General features: G+C 32.6%; 1 protein-coding gene and 1 long non-coding RNA gene across 2 annotated transcripts; one reads left to right on the forward strand and one right to left on the reverse strand.

Annotated features, from left to right (window-relative positions):
- The first annotated feature begins 582 nt into the window (after positions 1–582).
- On the forward strand, positions 583–1,259 carry LOC145324301 (uncharacterized). Its single transcript, XR_013881235.1, has 2 exons — positions 583–652; positions 1,138–1,259. It is a non-coding gene; the product is annotated as an uncharacterized LOC145324301 (long non-coding RNA).
- Positions 1,188–16,701, reverse strand: LOC145324300 (uncharacterized). The gene is made up of 7 exons (XM_080166916.1): positions 16,576–16,701; positions 4,156–4,363; positions 3,626–3,742; positions 3,180–3,256; positions 2,745–2,806; positions 2,149–2,274; positions 1,188–1,903 (listed from the first exon to the last, which is right to left on the reverse strand). The coding sequence occupies exons 2-7, from the start codon at positions 4,212–4,214 to the stop codon at positions 1,598–1,600; spliced, it is 747 nt and encodes a 248-aa protein (XP_080023042.1). The 5' UTR covers positions 4,215–4,363; positions 16,576–16,701; the 3' UTR covers positions 1,188–1,597.
- Between the last annotated feature and the right edge of the window lie 5,363 nt (positions 16,702–22,064).

The following is a 22,064-nucleotide window of genomic DNA, read 5'->3' on the forward strand; positions in this document are numbered from 1 at the left end:
AATTGCATAGCAATAACTATCTTCTTTGGCATTAACACGCTTCAAATATTTTAAACGATTAAGAGGAGTAATTATAGACAGCTTTCAGAGGATAGTAAAGATTAATTTTTAGCTAATAACCAGAATGAATTAATATATTAGAAACAGTTTGACTTTGAAATAGTGTTTAATAGAAACAATTTATACATATGTATTATGTATATCATACAGAAGTAAAGTTTTATTTCTGAAGTTAAAGGTCTTTAAAAGCTGCTGGTTTTATCAAAATATGAGTTAAAAGGAAATTTCATAAATGTCTTTGGATGATTTTAGCCTGTGTTCTTGACCCTCGCCTCTTCTCCTAAAGACTAGTAGCGAATATTGAAAAAATATTGAAAATTCTTGAATGTGATATATTTTATTTTATATTTAGTTCATTTAATGCTATAAAATATAAAATTATACAAGATGTAAACCATTCGAAAATGGCCTTATAACACGTTTAATTGTTAAAAAACAATCTGTTCTTTAAAAAGTCGTCATTTGTTGGATATTTGTTTTTAAAAATTCAAGCAGTTAAATTTAAACAATTGACTTGCGTTCTAGCGGCCATTCAAAATTTCTTTGCTTGTAGAATGAAGAGATAAATAGTAACCAAAGTTCAGCTCAACAGGTATCCTTTAAGATCACTTAAACGGTTTCAACATCTCTTTTTACGAGTTTAGTTGTTAAGGTTTCGTGATTTTTTTGTTAGGTTTTGATAATCATTGAAAAATTAAATTGACCGTTTATAAATATTATTTTATTATTAATAAATATTAATTATTAATATTAAACGCGTTTCAAAATCAAACAAATAACATTATAAACAAAAAATTGCTGTTAATTTTCTTCGATCTTTCCTATATTTTTATTGGAGGGGAGAGGGTGGCTTAGGTGAGGTAATTTTTCTTTACTCCGGGGATGATTTATCTTGGGAGGGTGGCGGTATTCTACCAAAAATAGTAAAAACCTTACAAGGATCTATGATAGGTTACACTGTAAAGGACAGATAGACAGACAGATAATCAGCATATAACTTTTACATCAGTGATCTTTGCAAGTTCGTTTCCACCTTTATTAGAGCTTCGCTACTTTTGACGTACTCATTCTTTTTAGAATACCACTGGATCCAACTATGAAGAATGGGGTCAAATACAACAGATAAATAATTATTAAAAAATATATTTTATATTTCTGTATGTATAATTAATATATGTTAAAATATAATGTAAATATTATACAGGCACTTACTTATATTTTTACAATTTTTACGAAAAAAAAACACAGGTTCTGAGTCTGACAGATTGAATACATTCAAAATTCTACATTGACATGTGAAAGGAGGATTTTTAATGTCTTAATAAGTATGTATGTAAGTATTATTTTTTTTCTTTGTGAGTTAACCTATATATACAAAACATATATGTAGATTTGAAAATCAAACAAAAAGTAATCTTAACTATAAATATGATTTAAAACAAAATTTGAATTCGAAACTTTCAATGATGGGAAATTTTCTGTTATTAAATTAATCCTAAACCAATCTCTCAAAAACTCTAGTTATTAAATTTGAAGCCTACATACTTTGAGGTACAGAATAATTGAGTTGTCTAAAATCAGTTGCAGCACTAAATTGTTTACTAATCAACTTTGTCAGAGAAATTTTCTTCTCCCGCGTTTTCTCGCCATTATCTTCAGTTGAAGATGACATTTGTGAATCAGCTGACTCCACAGATACAGAGTTGCCAAATCTTTTTGAATGTGTTGTCATGTTTGGATCTATTGTGGTAGTTTCACTTGTGTTTTTTGATTTTTTACCCTTGTCCTCATCTTCCAAGTTTGTAGAAGTTTTCCGGGTGAAAAACCATGAGGACAATATTTTCTAAAAAATATCAGAATCATAATTTAAATATATTAAAATAAAACTTCTATACCTATTAAAATGTAAAAAAAAACATACATCAGAGTGTTTTTTTTTTGCTAAATTGTACAGGGAGATAAAAAAGATTGATTCAGAATTGTTATTCTTTCAACTTATGTTTTAATAAATTCTGCCTTTGTCAGCTGGTAAATATTAGGGGGAAGAAAGAAAATAGATAACATAAACCTTCCTGTCATAGCTATTACCTGTGACAAACTTTCTCCTTTTGTGCTTTCCTTCTGCTGTTGTTTTGTCATCCCATGGCTTGAAGAACATTCTTGATTCTGTGGTTCAGTTCTCTTAGAGTCTATCTTCAAGGTCAAACATTCGGCCTTAAGTAAAATTATGTTTATGAAATCATTAGAAAACTTAAATCTGATGCTCACATTTTTAATAGTTGATAACCTCAGCTTACCCAGAGCATCACTAAAGTGTGATTATTTTTATGCATCCTACAAATTAATGTTAGGTTCCACAGGGTGGATTTATGTAGAACACCTGCAACGTTCAGGTTAGGTAGGTAGAGTAGGTCTGACATGTGAAAATTGAACAATATGATTGACCCAACAAAAATATTAAAGACAAGTGACCTAACATGTCTTACTATGGTTTAATCAACTGACTTTCACCCAATATGTGGTAAAAAATCATGTTACCTGATTACTTTTCAATTTTAGAATTTAGATTTATAAAATTCTTTATCAGATTTTTTTATTGCTTTACATATGAACATGATCATTAAAGAAGTTTTACTATAAGATAAGATTGATAGATATCAAATAAAAATAGCTGTAATAATTACTTGATCTGTTGCTGATTGAGCAGGAAAAAGAGATTTCTTGCAAACTGAATTGCTGATATCACCTAAACAAATTAATTCCTTTTACAAAACTAAATTTGTTGGAAAATCTTTGGTATGTTGACAATTATTTATATTATGTATTACTCACTGAGATGCTCTGAATCTATTAATTATTTAAAAAGTCATAAAAACTTAACATCTTTACATCTCTTTAGATACCTACTTTGGTTGGCTACTAAATTAGCTCAGCAACTCTAAAAGTTAGGTTTGTCATTACTTTCATCTGTCTTTTTTTTGTTTCTATATAAATTATGAAAAATTAAGAACCTAAACTGTTTTTTAAGGAATTAGGTGTATTCACTGATTTAAGGGTAAAAATATTCAATATTCAATGAAACTATTTTTCCTTTAAGACTTAATACTCATTTGTTTTACCTTCAAAGAGATCTGGGTATGATGACAATGATTTCCTCTGAAGTCCTAATCTGCTACCTAATCTTCTTAAACTTTTTCTAAAAAAAATAAAGCATTCAATATGAATAGTATGTGTTTAGCTCATTACAATTTTTAAAGTCAACATAATCAATCTATGAATCATGGCAACACTCTCTATAATTTCTGTCTGTCATTAGATATAAACTTTATTTTCTTTTTTACTGTATAACATTCTGCCATCCAGTTAACTTAATTGTCTACCTTAAACTTTATTTTTGAATGTAACTTTTAATTATTGAAGAAAATCTTTAAATCTTCCATTGAAGAAATCTAATATTTTTTCTACATTTAATTACAAAAACCATTAAATTATCTTACAACAAAATGTTTTTTTAGAAAATCTTATCCATTTACTTTTAAAAATTTAAATACCATAGTTTTCTTACTTTGAAGCAGTTTTTACCAACTGTAGTCTTTTGCTAGAACCTCTTCTCAGCATGGTCACGTGGTGTGGCGGGAAATCAATATCGTCGTTTATATCAGTCAACTGATTTGCTCCATTGCTGTAGGTATGAGTCCTTAAAAATACACTAACGGTTTTGCCCCTAGCCTCTAGGGACTTTGCCCCAAGAAGTTTAATCAAACAAATTTTTCGTGTTTTAGATTTTAAAGAAATTTTTTTTTTTTATTTTTTTTTGGGGGGGGAAATTTTTTTTGAGGGGGGGGATAGTCGACCCCACTATTTTCATTTTAGTTCTACTGTGTATTATAGATGACAACCAAGGACATTACAGGGAGGGGGAGGGGTTGAAACGTGGTTGAAAGAACTTTTTTATAAATCTGGTATATCCCGCCCCCCCCCCCCCCAACTATTTTGATTTACTATAATACTTTGCTGATTGCTGAATTGTTCCTATTTATGATTTGCGGTCTTGTTTATTTTGAAGAGAATATTGCATATTTTAAGGTATCATTCCTATTAGCAGAAAATCCAGCCGTCACCATTTGCTGGTTAGAACTGTTGGAAGAAGACATTCTTGTTTTTTTAGAGTGATTTAGAACATCCAAATTAGGCTTTAATGCTTAAATTAAAGCCTTTCTCACTGAATTCTGTTTATTTCTTCTTTATTGAAATAATCTTGGGCCTCTCAGGAAAACTGGACGGACAACCAATCAGAAAATACCTGAAATAAAATATAATTTAAACAATTTAGCCAAAAAAAATCTCTTATCATTTTTAGGGGGTAAGGGGAAAATGGACTGTAAGAGCTAATTCCACTTAGGTTTCAAAACCGCACAATATCCGCTGAATTTGAATCGGGTTTGAACCAAACTGAAAAATCCTATATTTATTCGCGTTTTGTATCAGAAAATAAAACCATTGATTAGTTATTTCTGTCCAAGGTGTATGCAGTTTGGGCAAAATTAAGCAATACTGTTTTTCTATTATAAAAAAAAACACCCTGTATAGTATATAACTGAGATAACAAAAATCCCTGCCACCCCTTTATGCATGTCAATCGAAATATACAATTCCTTTCATGTCAGTCTGTCTGTCTATTAGAAACGTGTCTCTCTCCTGACTCCAAAAAGATAAATGATATTTTCTTAAAAATAAACCCTTTTTCTTTCTATTTGGCCGTAAATTTTGTAATTTTTAAAAATATTCATGAGTTTCTCTGCTTAAGGATGTTGTTATCCTTGTTACTAAATGTAACTAGCCCCGCTTTTTATATGTTTTCAATTACAAATAAATCTTGGCGCATTTCTTCAGAAATCCCCATCCCCTTTTACTTTCTTTATGTATAAATGACCTTAAAAAGTCATATTCATTAAAAACCGCAAAAAATAAAAATCTAGAATAAATGATTTTCATATAAAATGTTTAATTCTACAGTATAAATGTTTTTTTTTTCAACAATAATATTGCTGGTTTGATATTACTGTATTATTTAGGAACATAATTGTTCTTATGTATATTTGTGTCTATTCATGTTATTTAATTAGAATTGAATGCTAATGTTTATTTTATATTTTTTAAAGCAAAATTTTTTATCATTTAATTATGTTTGTATGGTTAGCTCTGGCATGAAATTAGGCATTTGGGATTGTCCTATCGATCTAAAACCTTTAATGTAAATAATGAAATAGCAATCAGTCAGTCTTCTTTGTAATATTTTATTGCAGTTCTACCCTATGTTTGGTGTATTGAGCTTCGCTTCTATGGATGCTTTCAACTTTGTTTACAAATGTCCTTGTTTTTTTGCTGTATATGAGCAAAGCTAATCCATAAACACGACACTCGTCCTATAGTATAAAGCATGAAGTTTTTGTCATAAGCTCAATATCTCGAAAATTACTAAAGTACTCTTTAGGAAAGCTTTACAAATATCTTGGGGTGGTTTTAGGCTATTTACCCTCCCCCCCCCGCCATTTAGTGGCGAAGCAACTATATGCTATAATGTAAAGAGATTGAGTCTGCATCTGAGAACAATTGTAATTAATAGAGTGGTTAAAAGCTATGTCAGATGCGTGACTTTAATAGTAAGGATAGGGGAAATGTCTTAGCCATTACACAGAAGCATTCTATTACATAAAGTTATACATCTTTTTAAAGAAGCTTGAAATTTTAATAAAAACTTAACCGATTGAGTTTTCGGGAATAGTCCCTTTCGTGGCAACTCCCCTTAAGGGGCGATTCGTCGTATTTTTAAAATGGCTTTTGATAGGTTATTTTAGGTTAGGTTAGGTATTTGCCCCACATGATTAGGCAATTAGCGCCGCAGGGGCTAGAAATAGGAAAAAAGCTACTGTGAAAAAAAACGAAGAAACGCCCCTTAAGGAGCGTTGCCACAAAAGGAACTATACCCTAGTTTTCCATTTTAGGGAAGCTTCACTTTAGAGGTGGGATGAGTTTAGGCTATTGCGATTTTATTTTCATCACCTCTCTCCAATTACAGAGCCCCTTGATGCTGAGGTTTTAGCCGCTAAATTACAATAAAAATCAAGAGCTGTTAATTTTATCTCATTAGGCATTAATTTCTCCGATAGTTATGAACATAATTAAAATTATATTTGCGCTGCGCTACTTTAAATATATATTTCAAATTTATTATACTCAATTTTGAGACAGTTTACATGAAATAATCATCATAAACAAACATAAATATTCAAAAAAATAATTGACATCAGAATTGGAATTGTGAAAGTCTTTTCTTACGAATCCCCAGCTATAGAAGTAACTGCTAGTACATCAAAATTTTGCAGCTGCAACATTAAAGTAAAGTAATATATACTATACTATAAATTTATTATCATTACCATAAGCGTAAATGCTTTTTCATTGAAAAGTAGTGGAGGGGGGTGCATAACTATTTTTTTGTTGTGGTGTTAAAAAACCCTTATTTTATGCGTGATATTTTTTTTTAGGGTTTCAAATTGTTGGGGTGGGGGGAATACACCTCCCTCCAAAAAAAATTGTTGGTGTTTCTTTTACTACAACCTCAAACTTGTTTCAGGGACTTATTCACCCTCTCCTAAACCCCTGGACATACCAACTCTCTAAAAATTATTTTAATTAAAAAAATTTCCCCATCCAAGATTATACATAAATGAAAAATTTAAGGAAAAACGGCATGTTTATGAAATCATGTTGTTTAGAGTCCTTGATAGTGTATAATCTGGATAGTTCTGGATATTTTGTTTGCATTAAATAAGAAATAGATAATCATTTTTAGTGCCTAGTCGAGCACTGAAACCACCCATGATTTTGTAATAAATAGAAACTAAAGGGGGGGGGGTAGTTTTACATTAGGACAGGTTAGGTTAGGTTATATTGGGTAGAGGGTAGCCCCGCAGGGTAAAGGTAGCGCAGGTATAAGCCCTCTTATATAGTTTCAATATAAAGATAAGAAAATCATTAGGAGGGGAAGGACAATGAAGATTAAATTAATCTACAACTTTCCCCTTTACTAGCTACCAAAGATAGAATTAATATAGTTATGAATGAGAGTAGGGGTTAATTGATGACCACTAGACTTTTAATAAATGGTTTTTTGATACAATTATAGTGATATGGCGACACTAGAAGAGTTTAAATTATCTGTAATTCTCTATTCTTTCAAAGTACTAAACGCTTCTAATCATTGATCGTTAAGCTATGCTTACAGGAAACTGTAATTTTTTTCAGATGGTAATCAAGATAAACAAGTTGCGAACTATTTTTGTGAAGATTCTCTATCCCAATAAATATACAGTATGTAATTTGCTACTTATGTATGTTGTCATCCTTGTTTTTAAATGAACACATACAACACAAAAAGTACAAGAACAGTTCGCAATTTCCCTCAAATCGCAAATGGACCCAAAATTGTTTTTATGCTTTTTTTAGGTTAGGCTGGAAATATTTTTCAAATCCTTATTATAAAAAGTAATATGTTTTTTGTCTCTAGCAAAAATCTTACTTATAGCTGAACCGATATGATTCTCCTTTACAATGAAGTTTCTTTAGGTCCTAAGATGGTTTTAGGCTATTATATTTTTAATAAATAAGTCTTGGTATGGTTTTAGGCTATTTTTTGGCCCTTCCATATCCCATTAGAATTAGAATAAGATGCACTGGACGCATCCGCTAGTTACAAATAAAGGAGAGGTTGGGTTTGGTGATCCAAAGATATGTTTGAGTAAAAAGCACTGCACAATAATTTGAAAATGGAAAGTTCTAAATAAAATTTCAACAAGAAAGCAAAATACAAAAAATAATAAGGATGATAACATCCATAAGTAGCGAAGCTTAAAAATTATGAATGCATAAAGGGAAAAATAAACTATCCAGCAGATTCATAACAAACATAAACTTGATAATCACGAAACCTTTAAAATAACGAAAACTTAAAAAACTAGGAATAGATCTAGCACCGTAAATAAAAAGATAACTGACTGACGGGCGGACGAACAGACAAAGTAAATTATAGAATAGCTATGCCACTAATAACAAATTCCGTAATCTAATGTATTTTGAATCATCCCAGAAGGCTAAAACTTGACATAAACGGGTATTAATATCAATTACTTAATAGAACTAAACGAAGAATATCGAAAAAAGATTTTAAGAATCATGCACTATTGTCATAGGAATCAATAATATTCAAAATCAAATTTTAAATACAAAATATTTCCTCATTACCAAAAAAAATTTTTTTTTTTCAATGCATGCTTTATTTACTTTCAGTTAGCAACTAGAATTGCAGAAATGATAGACTGATTTTTAAAAAAGGACAGCTTCTCTTCATTCTGTTTTTTTGTCTGTTTGTAAGAAATATATGTCTGTAAAATTATATCTATGGGTCTAAAATTAAAGGGAAGCTTAGCATGCCTTGGCATGTTTAAAGCTATTTTTATCGGCATATCAAAAGATAACTAAGGCTAAATGCTGGGACAAGCGACTGTGATTTTTGCAAAAATTCTAGAAAATTAATTATAGTTTTTATTCTTTATTTACAGCCCTTATGAAAAACAAAAATTATCCTTTCTGTAGATTAAAATTATTAGTTGGAAAGTTTAGTCATTGTTGAATTGAACCTACCAATCCAGTGCCATAAATTTTATGCAAATGAATAAAATAAGTATTAAAAAATGTATGGTGACCTGTGTGATTTAGAGTCCCTGCCAAAGTTTGATAAAATGCTTGAATCTAGTTCACATAGTAACAAGAGCAAAAAAGTCTGTATAACTATCAGAGCTACGAGGGACAGGACTATGAGAGCTATTTTATTTTCTAATGGGAAATAAGTTTTTTTCCAGGTGCCATCCGCCCCCCCCCCCCCCGAAAAAAAAGGAAGAAATCTTAATGGCAGTTAAAAGATTAATTAAAGGATATTTGTTGGGGGTCGAATCTCCGCCCCCATCCCCAAATACAATTACCTGGTAATAAAAAACCTTTCCACCATGAAAAAAGCACCTAGAGGTTAGGGGCGAATCCGCTATAATAGGAGAAAAATACATAAATTTGGGGGAAAAAAAGACAAAAATTAACTCATGCTTAAATCAATGTCACATAGTAATACAAGCATCAAGGTTATATTAGATAGATAGATAGATAGATAGATAGATAGATAGATAGATAGATAGATAGATAGATAGATAGATAGATAGATAGATAGATAGATAGATAGATAGATAGATAGATAGATAGATAGATAGATAGATAGATAGATAGATAGATAGATAGATAGATAGATAGATAGATAGATAGATAGATAGATAGATAGATAGATAGATAGATAGATAGATAGATAGATAGATAGATAGATAGATAGATAGATAGATAGATAGATAGATAGATAGATAGATAGATAGATAGATAGATAGATAGATAGATAGATAGATAGATAGATAGATAGATAGATAGATAGATAGATAGATAGATAGATAGATAGATAAATAGATAAACACATGCTTCTCATGTTGTCATAATAAGATTAAAGAGCACATGGACCGGGGAATTTTCCCCTTTTTGAAGAAAATTACAAGCATAAATTGTTTATAAATCGCACAGCAACTAAACCCACATTTTAGGATTAAAAACTTTCCTATAGATAAAGTGAAGAAATAGATCGAAAATTTTTGCCTAAACATTTAAACTAAAGAAAACACAGTAAAAACCGACCTGTAATTTTAGGTTTTAGTACTTTCAGATAAAAGATTCTAAATAAAAGGGTTTGGTACTTTAAGAATAAGGTAGCTAAATGATGTACGCCTCCCCCCTTAACTAATATTAAAAGTAGTTAAGAGCACGTTATTTTAGGGTTAAGCAAAAATGATTAAAAGCTTTTTTGGGGTTTCTGTCACCGCAGGGGATAAAACAAACTTGTTACAAAAATTGTATGTAAAATGTAAAACTGGCATTGATTTTATGATTTTTAATTTTATTATTTGTAGAAAATTGTTCAAAATGCTATACGATTCAGGATTTTCTGAATGGCTCGGTACAGCTGATATTAATCGGTTTCGAAGCCATTATGGAAGGATTTACATGTTGAACAAAAAGGTTACTTATTTTACATAATTTCTATTCTATAATTAATTATTTTAATACATGCAAAAAAAAAGCACATTTAGTATGCAAAATTATATTCTATTTAACTGATTTTGGGGAATGTTTATTGCAAGGACAATAAGGTGCAATGTTAAAAGCGAGATACTTCTATGAAAAAGTAAGTTTGTCCATTAACAGTCTTCTGCATTTGAGCAATATTGCAAAAAAATATATACACCAATAAACTGATATTCTACAAATTAAGTTCATTATAATGTAAGAAATCACAAAAACGTTTGGTCTAAAATTTTCAAAAAGCTTCCACTTCAAGGTTCAAAATAGCCTAAAACCTGACTAGGATCAAAACAAAAATATTAAAAAATATATCGACAAGATCTTACACACATTCACACAAACATCCAACTACTTTATTTCATTACTAGCGGCTTTGTTCTAGATGCCTCTAGGGACACTTGAGTTAGGGAAGGGGGTAGGGGGGGGGGGGGACTGGAGTAGTAGGTCCTCAAAATTTCATAAACGTTTTTTGTGATCAATTTTTAGTCCTCAGTCTTATTCCTTAAGGTCGCTGATTCTATCAGAAAAAAATTGTACATCGCTTCAGAGAAAGGTTGTTTTCGCTAAAATTATTAGTTGAAAAGTTGGGCATTGATATTTAGCACCAACCAATCAAGATTATATAAAAGTACCCAAAGTTTAAGGTCGGCAAATGAGATTACATGATGATAAAACTTCGAGTACTGGTAAAATTTTCACTCCAATGTCCCCCTCCCCCTTCTCTGAGACACACTGCATCTAAAATGCTGTCATAGTTTACTTGAAAAACCACATGAAAAGGAATTTTCCCCGGAAAAAAAATATTTGCTTCAAATCACAAGATTATTCTATGTAGCGTAGCTACTCTATTACCATCTTTGTCCGTCCGTCTGTTGTATGGAAACAACTCTATAATTTACTTTATCCGTCTGTCCTTCCGTCAGTCTGTCTGAAAAAAAGAAGGAAAGGGGAAAAGACTTAAAGAGAAGAGAACAGAGAGCAGCGTTACAGACAGATGGAAGGACAGATACAATAACCTATAGAGTTGCTTCGGGCATTGCTTCACACTTAAGGACCTTATGTATTATTGTAATCCTAGTTGGAATCAACCAACAAAGATATGATTAAGAGTACACAAAGTTTTTGTGACAACAAATGAGGGAACGTTTTTATAAAACTTGGGAAACCAATCTAATTTACAGCCCATTTCTCCTCCCTTCATTGGCATACAACAGTAAAGAATCTGTCGGATAGCAACAAATTGTTTTTTATACAACAAGTTTTTCATTGTTTGTCTACAAAGGGACAGTTCATTGCTTTGTTTTATTTGCTTAAAAATCCCTTATACAGTTCACTCGAAGCGACAGTAATGAGAAGAAAAAAAATTTCCCAGACATAAGGCCAACTGTTTTTAAAATGTCCCAATGAACATATAAATTTAGTGGAAAACCCGAGAATCTTAAAATGAGGCCTTTTTGAGAAAATTAGATCTGAAAATTTCAAGTTCAATTTTCATCCCCTAGGAGTTACCGCATAATCATGAGAAGAAAAAAAAAGATTATTTATTTTAAATTTTGAACAAGTTTGCTTTTATAAAGTTCTTTGAAAAAAAATTAAATTTAATGTGATAAGCAAATTTCCCGATTTTAGTTGCCCCTAGAGGCCTTAATGGGCGTTGTCGTAAATAGGAACAAGAAACAAGGATGGTAATGTCCTTTGAAGATGAACCACGTGTTTGCTGTGGGCGAGGGCCTGGCTACACAGAATGGGGGCTTGTCTGCATTTCTGGAAGTGCAGCTTTTCTATTATTAGGGTGTATACGTCACTGTACATAATACATTCTATTGTATAAAGTAGTAAGGTTTTTCTTGTCTGTAACAAAAAATTTCACTAACTGCTGAACCGATATGGGTCTCTTTTACAGTGAAGTTTCTTAAAGAATTAGGATTTTTTTTTGGGTGGGGGGGGGGGAGGGGAACCGTACTCTCTCAAGATAAATCATCCCTAAAAAGACATATTTTTACTTTTTATTTTGAAAACTGGATGGTCGACATACTTCTTTCCCTGAAGAGTTCCTAGGTCTCTAGGGGCATAACATATATAAAATGCATGTGTTTTTAAGCACACATTAAACTATAATCAGAATTAAAATGCCTTGTTTAACAAAAAATATTAAAGAATTTCTTTTTGCAAACCAATTAGAATATATCTCGGACAGATAGACAAACGAACATGCCAAAATTATGTTTCATATGAAAGGTTTAAATATATCCAAGTAATTTTTACATCTAGTTACTTGTATTGAAAAAAAATTAATGCATTGATTAAACAGTTGTCTTTAATTGTTGTCAACTGAAACATTTTTCAAAATTAAAATTGATTTGATATTGCAGTAGTATAGCTCAAGGATCTAAATGGATAAGAAAATGGCCGATAAATTGATGAACACTCCCAATGATGATCCTTCTGTAGTTCACAATTAATGGTTGAAACGTTTAATCCCTAAACTTATTAAACCAACCAATTAAAATTCAATAAAAATTCCCAAAGAAGTTGTTAAGACAACGAAAACTTTATTATAGAATTTCGGAGACAAGTGTAATAAACTTCCCAATGTCCCCTCCCTCCCAGAGTATAGCTCCCCTAAAATTAGAAAGTATCCGTACAAGTAACATCTACAAGGCATGGAAATGAGTTACACCTGTTTATGGGAAAAGGCATTCCCTTGTTGACGTCTCCAGAGCTGGATCTTTAAATCATTTTAGTGGTGAGCCAGATCGGGGTGCGCAGCATTTCAGCCAATCACAGCGCGTCATTTCATAAAATGCTGTGCTCTCATTGGTGGAAAGTTGGCTCATCCCGATCTGGCTCACCACTAAAATATTTAAAGATCCAGCTCAGTATGACACGCTTGGGTTCAGACTCGAACCCAACACCTCCTCTACTAATAATGCTGATGCCAGAGTACTGTAGTCTTAACTTACAAAGAATTTATAAAAATTAAAAACAGTAAAATTCTTTAAAGATTTATAATAAAGTTTAATAAACGCGTTCTTTCATTTGTTGTTATTTTAATTAAATCCTGAATGGTTGGTTCTAAATAGGGTTGGGCCGGATACTTTTTTGGCCGGTTACCGGATATCCGGCTGATTTATAATGCCGGATATCCGGTTCCTGCCGGATATCTGGCCAACGTTCGATATCCGGCAAATTACTGGATATCCGGCCGGATAACCGGATATCCGGCTTCAAAAATCAGCCAAATATCCTGTAACCGGATAGTTTTAATATCCAGTATCCGGCCGGATTTTGAAAATGGCCGGATATCCGGCCGGATAACCGGCCAAACCGGATATCCGGCCCAACCCTAGTTCTAACCAGAAGTGTTGAAATGTTGGTAACACATAATTATAATATACAAAAGGATTGGTCCTAAACATATTAGTGGTACAAGCAATGGGGTGGGTACCTTTTTGAATCCATGGAGATTTTGAACACATGGATAAAACATCAATAAAAGCGAAACTCAACTTATCAGACAACAAAAAAATATTTATAATTAAATGGTTGGTAAGGTTAATTAATACTCCCACCCCCAAATCAATAGGCTTCAATCAATTTAAGCCCCCTAGAAACTAAAATATATTTAAACGAGGGTAACTTTGTGGATAGATAATGCAGCAATGATTTATGATTTTTATAGTAACATTTAGGGTTTATTTAAAATCTCTTAAAAACCCAGTATACATTTGGGCAAACCCTTTATGGTAAATGTCCAAAAATTACTTTAATTCAAAGTTTTTTAGTAGGTATTTCAAATCTGTATAAAAAGATGTTAAATGGTATTTCTAATTAAGGGTTTAAGTGACTAAAGATTATTTTGTAAAACCATTTTATTTCCCTTTAATGAAGCATCAGCGGCGGCAAAGATATGGGGACAAACCCTAAATTATAAAGTAGCTTCGCTACTAAATGACTTAACATATGCTTTAAATCTCCTAATAAAACAGCTTTGAACCGGTGAATCAGCATTCGTACTTCACGTTCTTTACATGATTTGGGTTAGCGTGATTCTAGCGTGTTTTTAGTAGCGAAGCCTACTCTATAATTCACTTTGTCTGTCCGTCAGTCAGTCAGTCCGTAACGTTATGGGGGAAACGTAATTTTCTCGGCTCCTATTCAACATAGGCAGCTGACAACGAACAAATTCTGGCCGCAGCGCTCGGCTCCCTAGCCTATAACCTAACCTATCTAAAACAAAAATATTTGTTCGTTGTCGGGGGGGGGGGGGGGAGTACTCAAATTTTCAACGCCCGATTTTTCTATTAATTGAGGTGCCAGTTCGATTCCTAGATTTTTAGGTTTCCATGGTTTTCTCGATTCCTATTCAGGATTAACGGCTGAAACTATCAGGAATTGAATATGCACATGTTTTACATATTTCCATCAAGTTTCATTAAGATTTATCTATTAATTGCGGTGCTAGATCGATTTCTAGATTTTAAGTTTTCATGATTGTAAGGTTGCGTGATTTTAAAGGTTTATGACACTGCTTTATTGTAATTGTTTACTGATATCCATTTATAATTTTTGAGCTTCGCTACTTATGGATGTTGTCATCCTTGTTTTTATATACAGCATGACCCTCGAAAAAGTATTTTTAAGCATCTGCAGCCTATATTTCTCAATAAAATATTAAAAGATTCATATGTACTTGTTCTCTATAATTTTCTACATCAAAGGATATCAAAATATTTTTTTTACATCAATTAACAGCCGAGATTTTTAAAGCCAAAGTTTGGAAAAAGTGCTTGAGAAACTGGATATTGCTAAATATTTCTTAGTTTTTCATTAGTATATTACTTTTTATCATCCAGTTAAAAAACAAATAAGAAAGAAGAGCAAGTTTACAATTGATACATTTTTTATTGCATTAAAAAACGTTACTTTTACATATAAAAAACTACTTTTCAAATTTTACTGAATACATTTTTCTTATAACCATTTTCCCTCAAATCTTATAATATCTCCCACTTATTAATATGACCTTAAATAAACCCCTCCCCAATTTATGCTCATTACCGGAAGAATTAGCGCCACCTTTACCAATAAACTCACGCCCACTCATCAAATTAATCTAAGACACATAAAAATTATTTAAATTGTTAAATGTTTAATAAAAGTTTGTAGCTGTAACTTTTTGGTTTTTTAACTTATTTTGATAAAATAAAAAGTGTTTGATTTCTGTTTATGTAAACTTTCAATTTGCTACTATTTTTAATAGGATTTCTTTCTGTAAGGGTGTTTTTGCAATTTACACTAATCTAAAAATGCCTTTTAGAGCAAGTGAAAAAAGTGCTTTCAGCATGAAATAAATTTCTTGGAAACATCTTTATATAAGTTTTATAAAAAGTATTGAAATTATGAGGAAAACACGTCATTTCACTTTAAAAAAATATTTTTCGTGAAAAGTTACTTTTTCCTCAGCCACTTTTTCAAAACTTTGGCTCTAAAAATCTCAGCTGTTAATTGATGTAAAAAAAAATTTTTTATATCTACTTATGTGGAAATCTACAGAGAACAAGGACATATACATTTTTTGATAATGTATTGAGAAATATGGGCTGCAGATGCTTAAAAATACTTTTTCGAGGGTCATGCTGTATGTAGAACTCATTGTTTGATTTCTATGAGATAAAATTTAAAAGCTCGGCTTTTAAAACTGGCCAAAATATTAAAGATTTAATTAAGTTGGCTAAGATACGAAAAAAGACGAAGCCCAATCTGTCCTACTTTTGATTCCTGTGACGTCATAAAAATGAGGGAGATGAGAGGAGAAGTGGAAAAGAAAAACCCCCAAAAAGAGATGAATAATCCCTCATTTTTATGACGTAACAGGAATCAAAAGTAGGACAGATTGGGCTTCGTCTTTTTTTTCGTATCTTAGCCAACTGAATTGAGGAGAAGTGGAAAAGAAAAACCCCAAAAAAGAGATGAATAATTCCTCATTTTTATGACGTAACAGAAATCAAAAGTAGGGCAGATTGGGCTCCGTCGAAAAAAAAATGTGGTGTCCAGGCAGTCAAACGTTTTGAAAACAAAAATTAGGAATTTAGATTTTAAGTGCCAGAAAAGTTAAAAACTAAATGAAAAAAGTAAAGCTATGGAAGTTTTGTTTTTATAAATATGTTCACTCTTAACAAATGACTAAAGTTGATTTTATAGAAACCTAAACTAGAAACTTTAATTGCGTCTTATATCCTTTCTTTTAACCTATTCTTAATTTAATCCTCTAAAATCGCTTACTTTTGATGTTCATCAAAGATGCGCGACTCCACTCATTAACTCACTTTTTGGTAAAATTAACTTTAATTTCAATTAAATCACGAATGACTATTGGTATTATAGTATGATCACCAAGTAAATCTAGATTATAACTAATTAAAAAAGGGTGAGCTTTGTGTTTTTATAGAAATTCTATAGTAAGTTCTAGAGAATTTATGATAAAAACGATTAAAATTTATAGGTTTTTTTTTGGTAATAAAAGGGTTATTTTAATTGGTTGAATATTTTCTAGAAGTTTCTATGAAAATCTTTGATGTTCTAGAAGTTTCAATAAAAATCGTTGATGTTCTAGAAGTTCTTATAGAAGTTTCTTTTCTAGTTTCTAGGAAATCTTTGATGTTCTTCTAGAAGGTTCAATAAAAAGTCTTTGATGTTCTATGGAATTCTTTGATGGATAAATTTGATTCGTTGAATACTTTCTAGGAGTTTTAATAAAAATCTTTGATGTTCAAGGTTTATATAAAAATGTTCATTGTTCTAGAAGGTTCTATAACTTCATAAAATCAACACAGATATATTTAATATTTTCTTATTAACATTTTCCTTCCTGAATTTTCTATTGTAAGTTAATAAATACACCAATTTTCTACAATATTTCATATTTTTAAATTCAAAGTCTTTTGATCATTTTATCGAATTTTCTGTGAATTCTGCTCGTATCATTCCAAAAGTCTTTTTTTACCTAATTAATTAAGAATAGTTATTTCTCGCATCGTATTATAAACAGCTTTCCGCGGATATAGAATGTACAATTATAAGATTAAAACTAGTTTTTTTAGCCCCGAGATGCCGAAGGCACGGGCTAAAAAAACTAGTTTTAATCTTATGATTGTAGACATAGTTTTTTCGTATGGATGAGAACCGGTTCCTATCCACCGGATTCGAATGAATACGAGAAAATAATTTAAGTAACTTATAAAGGTCCTTTTTATTATTTTTTTGTTGTTGTAAAATTTGAAGCTTCGCTACTTATGGATGATGTCATCCTTGTAAAAGTATAAAGGGTTGTTTTTGTTTTTTATAAAAGGACTTTCTGAGAGAAGGTTTAGTACCCAAAGTTTTTCACCTTAATATCTTCTTTCTAATACTTCGGGTACTTTTGATTACTGGGTTTTGAACAAGATGTGTCTAAACTTTTCAACCAATGTTTTTATCTAGATGGGCATTCTTTTTATTTATCATTAGGGGGGATGTTTTATAGGCACCTTGAGGTAAAGCACAATTTTAGATTGATTCATGCCAAAAATACTCTACAAAGTAGTAATATTCTTTGTGTGTCCGCTAAGATTTCGCTAAACATGGAACTGATACAGTTTTTTTATTATAGGAAATCTTAGGAAATAGGTTTGTACTACTTTACTCTAAACTAGTTGTTTCGTCCCTAGTCTAAAGTGAAAGATGGTAGGGGTCAAGCAAATAGCCTAAAACCAGAAGACACCGAAGACAATAGAAAAGCATCCCTGAAAAGTACAAAACATAAGAACCAGTATTTTTTGAGATCTATAGCGTCAGACAAAAATCTAACTACTATATATCATACTAGCGGCTTCGCCCCAAGAGGTAATAAAAAAAATTAAGTACCTCTGGTGCTGCAACCACCACATTTTAAGTTAACTGCAAAAAAATTTTTGGGGGGGTTTGTGGGTGTCCCACCTCCTAAGAAAATAGCTAAAAGCCACCACAGGACCAGTAGATATATTCCCTGAAGACTAGAATCCAATCGGTTTTGTGGTTACCAAGTTATTAAGCTTCAGACGGACGGGCAGACATTAAGCTACTTTGTATTATAGATGATTATGAGCTTAGGGATAAGTATTTCCCCATAATTATATTTTCAGTTTTACAATATACATCCCCTAGATGCTAGGGGCGCAACCGCTATTACAACAAAAATATATAGATGTAAATATAGATAAATATTTGCCAAGCCTCCAAATAAGATAAAATTATGAATTTTTATATATTGGCTAACTAGCAAGATCAATTATTGCCATAATAAGCGCAGCATATATACATATTTGTACGTTTGGCCGTCCGTTTGAGGTTCTTTATCTAACGGACATTGAGAAAATTGACTGAATGTTATTTGTATTTTAAAAATAAATGAGTTTGTGTAATTACTATTTTATTACTGCTAACGACAATATTCGCTTGAGATTGCTGCGCTACTTATGGAAATAATTATCCTTGTTATATCACATGTGATTATATAGGCCAAGCCCCCCACTAAAAATATCAGGGAGAAAAGGAATAGGCTATTTTAAAGAAAGGGGTTGTCTTTATCTTTTCTGCCATTCAAAGATAATCAATTATGATATGAATGTTTTATTATCAACAATGAAATATTTCTTAAATAGTGAAATAGTTCCCATTGGGGTGTGCATTAGTAAAAAGTTAAAAGTTTCAGCGCGCTTCGCGCACTCCATGACAAAATTCTCCATCCTTTACCCCTGTAACATACATGTATATTGTGTATTTTTGAGGGCTTGTTGTCTTCTATCTCAGGGATCTTAAGGGATAGGACAATAGGTGATAAATTTATATAAATTCCCAATAATTATAAATTCACTCCTTATATAAGATAACAAGGATGATAGCCAAAAACCTGCAAAAAGGCAGTCTGACCGTCATTGTTGTTTTCTTCAAATGACGGGAAATTTAATTTTGATATCTTTAACTGAAAAAAATTTGAAAATCGGACCATAAACACCAAAGATATAGGTGTGTTGGAATGATTTTTCTTGTATTCCCTGGCAAGTTCGAACCCATTAATTCCCTTTTCCTTACACCAGAGAATGAGTGTGTTACGCGGCATTCCTAACTATCTCCGCGCGTCGCTTGTAAACAAACAAAAAGACACGCATTTTTCCTTTGATGATTCCCATGTGAAGAGCTACGTGAATGAAAATAATGTATTGGTTGAATATACATGCGCTCTAATCCGTGGAAGATCTCAAATAAGCCTTCCTGCTTAGTTTGACATCATATGTGGTAAGAATTTATCTTTAATTCTTAATAATAAGCGTAGTATGGTATATTTTTACGAAGAAATTTAAAACATTAAATTTTCAACAAATAGACCATTTAACTGCTAACTTTTGACATACGAATATTTTTCTTAATTTTATTGATCATTTGAATCTAAAATTATCAATTTCTGATGCTATTTAATATGTTTCGTGCCAATTTAAAGTTTTTTAGAAATTTTATATTTTTAATTAAATTGAAATCACGCAACCTCGATCTTACAAAAATAATAAACCATTAATATTATGTAATTAATTTTTATATTTTTGTTTTAGACTCACTGTTTTCATGGTAATAAATACACATTTGTAAACTTCGCTATGTTGGTCATTCGGAGGGCTTGGAGATAAGATTTCGAGAACAGCAAGGCATGCGTTCCGAAACAATGAAAACAAGACAGAACAGATGCGGCTAAGAAAATATCTGTGAAGTTTTGTGAATGTGTTGGTTGTGATACCTTACCACGCATTATTATAATCGTAATCAGTACAGTTAATTTTTGTGACAATCATGGGTCCTAAAAAGAATAAAGGCGCTCAACTGGGATTGCGGCTGCGCCCAGCCGTCGAGGCCCTAACCAGTGAACTAAATAAAGTGATGAAGTTGGTCAGTGAATCTTCAGAGCTTGATGTTAGACATTTCACTAAGGAATCAATCCTTGTCCATGACAAGTTCGAGACATTCGATAGCATCATGGTCGGTTTTAGCAAGCTTGGTGTGAGAATCCAAGAGCTTGAGGAGTTTAGTGACATTTATTCTAATATAATTACTGTGCAAAAGGATTATAACGCTCTGAAAGATGCTCTAGATGCTATGGAAGAGCTTAGTGACATTCAAAGTGTTGTTGATTTAGTTGGTGATAATTTGCCTGACCATAAGGCTGAACTATATGATCGATGCTTAAAGATTGTGAAAGTTATTAAAGGGTCATACTTTCCCTTACCAGAACCAATTATAAACACTTTGTCTGCTTTGATGAAACGGCTGGCTGAGGTTAAGCTTGAACCTGTGAAGCCGCCCACAACGACGGCGGGTGCCTCGACAGCATCGCCATTTGTGTCACCATTTGGCACACCACAGTTCGGCACCGGTTCTATATTCACGCCAGGATATATGAATCGTGTCGACGAACGCCTTCTTCCGAGCTTTGACGGCTCAGAGTCAGCCTACGTAAGTTTCAAGGACAATTTTAAAAAGCTTACCGTAGGACAGGACCCGTCATATTTACAGTTATTGTTGAGCAGTGAAAAGGTTTGCAAAAATAAAGAGTTGAGACTTCAGTTAATTCAGATTCAATCGCATGAATCTCAATGGGCTTACCTTGATGCACGTTTTAAGTCCAAAACACGTCAGATGCTCTGCCTTTTCAACCAATGGGAGAAGAAGCCTAAACCGTCGGACTCCAACCGAATTGTGACAGTCTTAGCAGAGTTTGGTGGTGCAGTTAGCCAGCTCGAGCAGCTGACTAAAGATGATGATGATGAGGAAGTCACCACAAGCCAGTGGTTGACCGTGATCCTTCTGGAGATGTTATCCAAGAAGTTGCCACGTGATTTTCAAGACAAGCTCAACCTAGCGTTGGGCTCGATGGATACCCCAAATATTCCTAAGCTGTTGAAGATTATAGAGGAACAGAGGGGCGCCATTTTGATGCGGTGTTCAATTGATGTAGACACCCCCTCCAAGAAGAAAGGTAATCCTGCGGCCGCAGCTACAGCCGTTGGTAAACCTGGGTCTCCAGCTAAGACCAAGAAGAAACAGCCTTGCCCGTCGGAAGGTTGTAGTTCTGATCACCTGTTGTTTAAGTGCTCCAAGTTTAGGGATATGTCTGTTCCTGAACGTAAAGTCTTCATCAAGAAGATAGGCGCCTGTTTGCTCTGCTTACAAAAAGGGCATCGGGTGGCTGATTGTCCCAGAGCCGATAAACTTGGCAGCTGTACCATAGACAGCTGCAACCAGCCTCATAATTCATTGTTACACGAATCTGTTGCTGGTGGACAAGTTGCGGCAGTGTATGAATCACAATTGTTTAGCAAGAACAATTTTATGCTGATGTTGCAGCAGCTCCCGGCATTGGCGGCTGACAAACGTCAAGTCACCGTCAATGCCATGTGGGACTCTGGAGCAAATTTGACGTTGATTTCTAGAAGTATTGCCAAGAAGTTAGAGTTGCCATCAACTGGTCGCACAGCTATTATTTCTCTGGCAGATGGAAAGAGCCAAGCATGTCCTACAGTCAAGATTTGTTTGGTTGACCGCAACCGGAATTCACATATTCTGGAGGCGGCGGTAGTGCCCAGCATTGGTACTGAAGAAGGGTTGAGTTCTATTGATCCTGCAGCCGCCGCCGACATTTTCAACATGAAGCCTGATAATTTTTCTATGGTCGACGGTAAGATTGATATTCTTATCGGCCATTTAAC

The sequence above is a fragment of the Acartia tonsa genome, chromosome 7 (assembly GCF_053477335.1).
Source record: "Acartia tonsa isolate MP-2025a chromosome 7, ASM5347733v1, whole genome shotgun sequence".
NCBI classification, from domain to species: domain Eukaryota; kingdom Metazoa; phylum Arthropoda; class Copepoda; order Calanoida; family Acartiidae; genus Acartia; species Acartia tonsa.

What these genes read in the sequence shown, in the direction of transcription:
- LOC145324300 (XM_080166916.1), bottom strand. Translation starts at nt 4,214, where the DNA reads ATGTCTTCTTCCAACAGTTCTAACCAGCAAATGGTGACGGCTGGATTT. An exon ending in CTCAATCAGCAACAGATCAA is followed by an intron (nt 2,275 to 2,744) that starts GTAATTATTACA and finishes ATTTTACTTAAG; the next exon opens with GCCGAATGTTTGACCTTGAA. An exon ending in AAGGAGAAAGTTTGTCACAG is followed by an intron (nt 1,904 to 2,148) that starts GTAATAGCTATG and finishes GATATTTTTTAG; the next exon opens with AAAATATTGTCCTCATGGTT.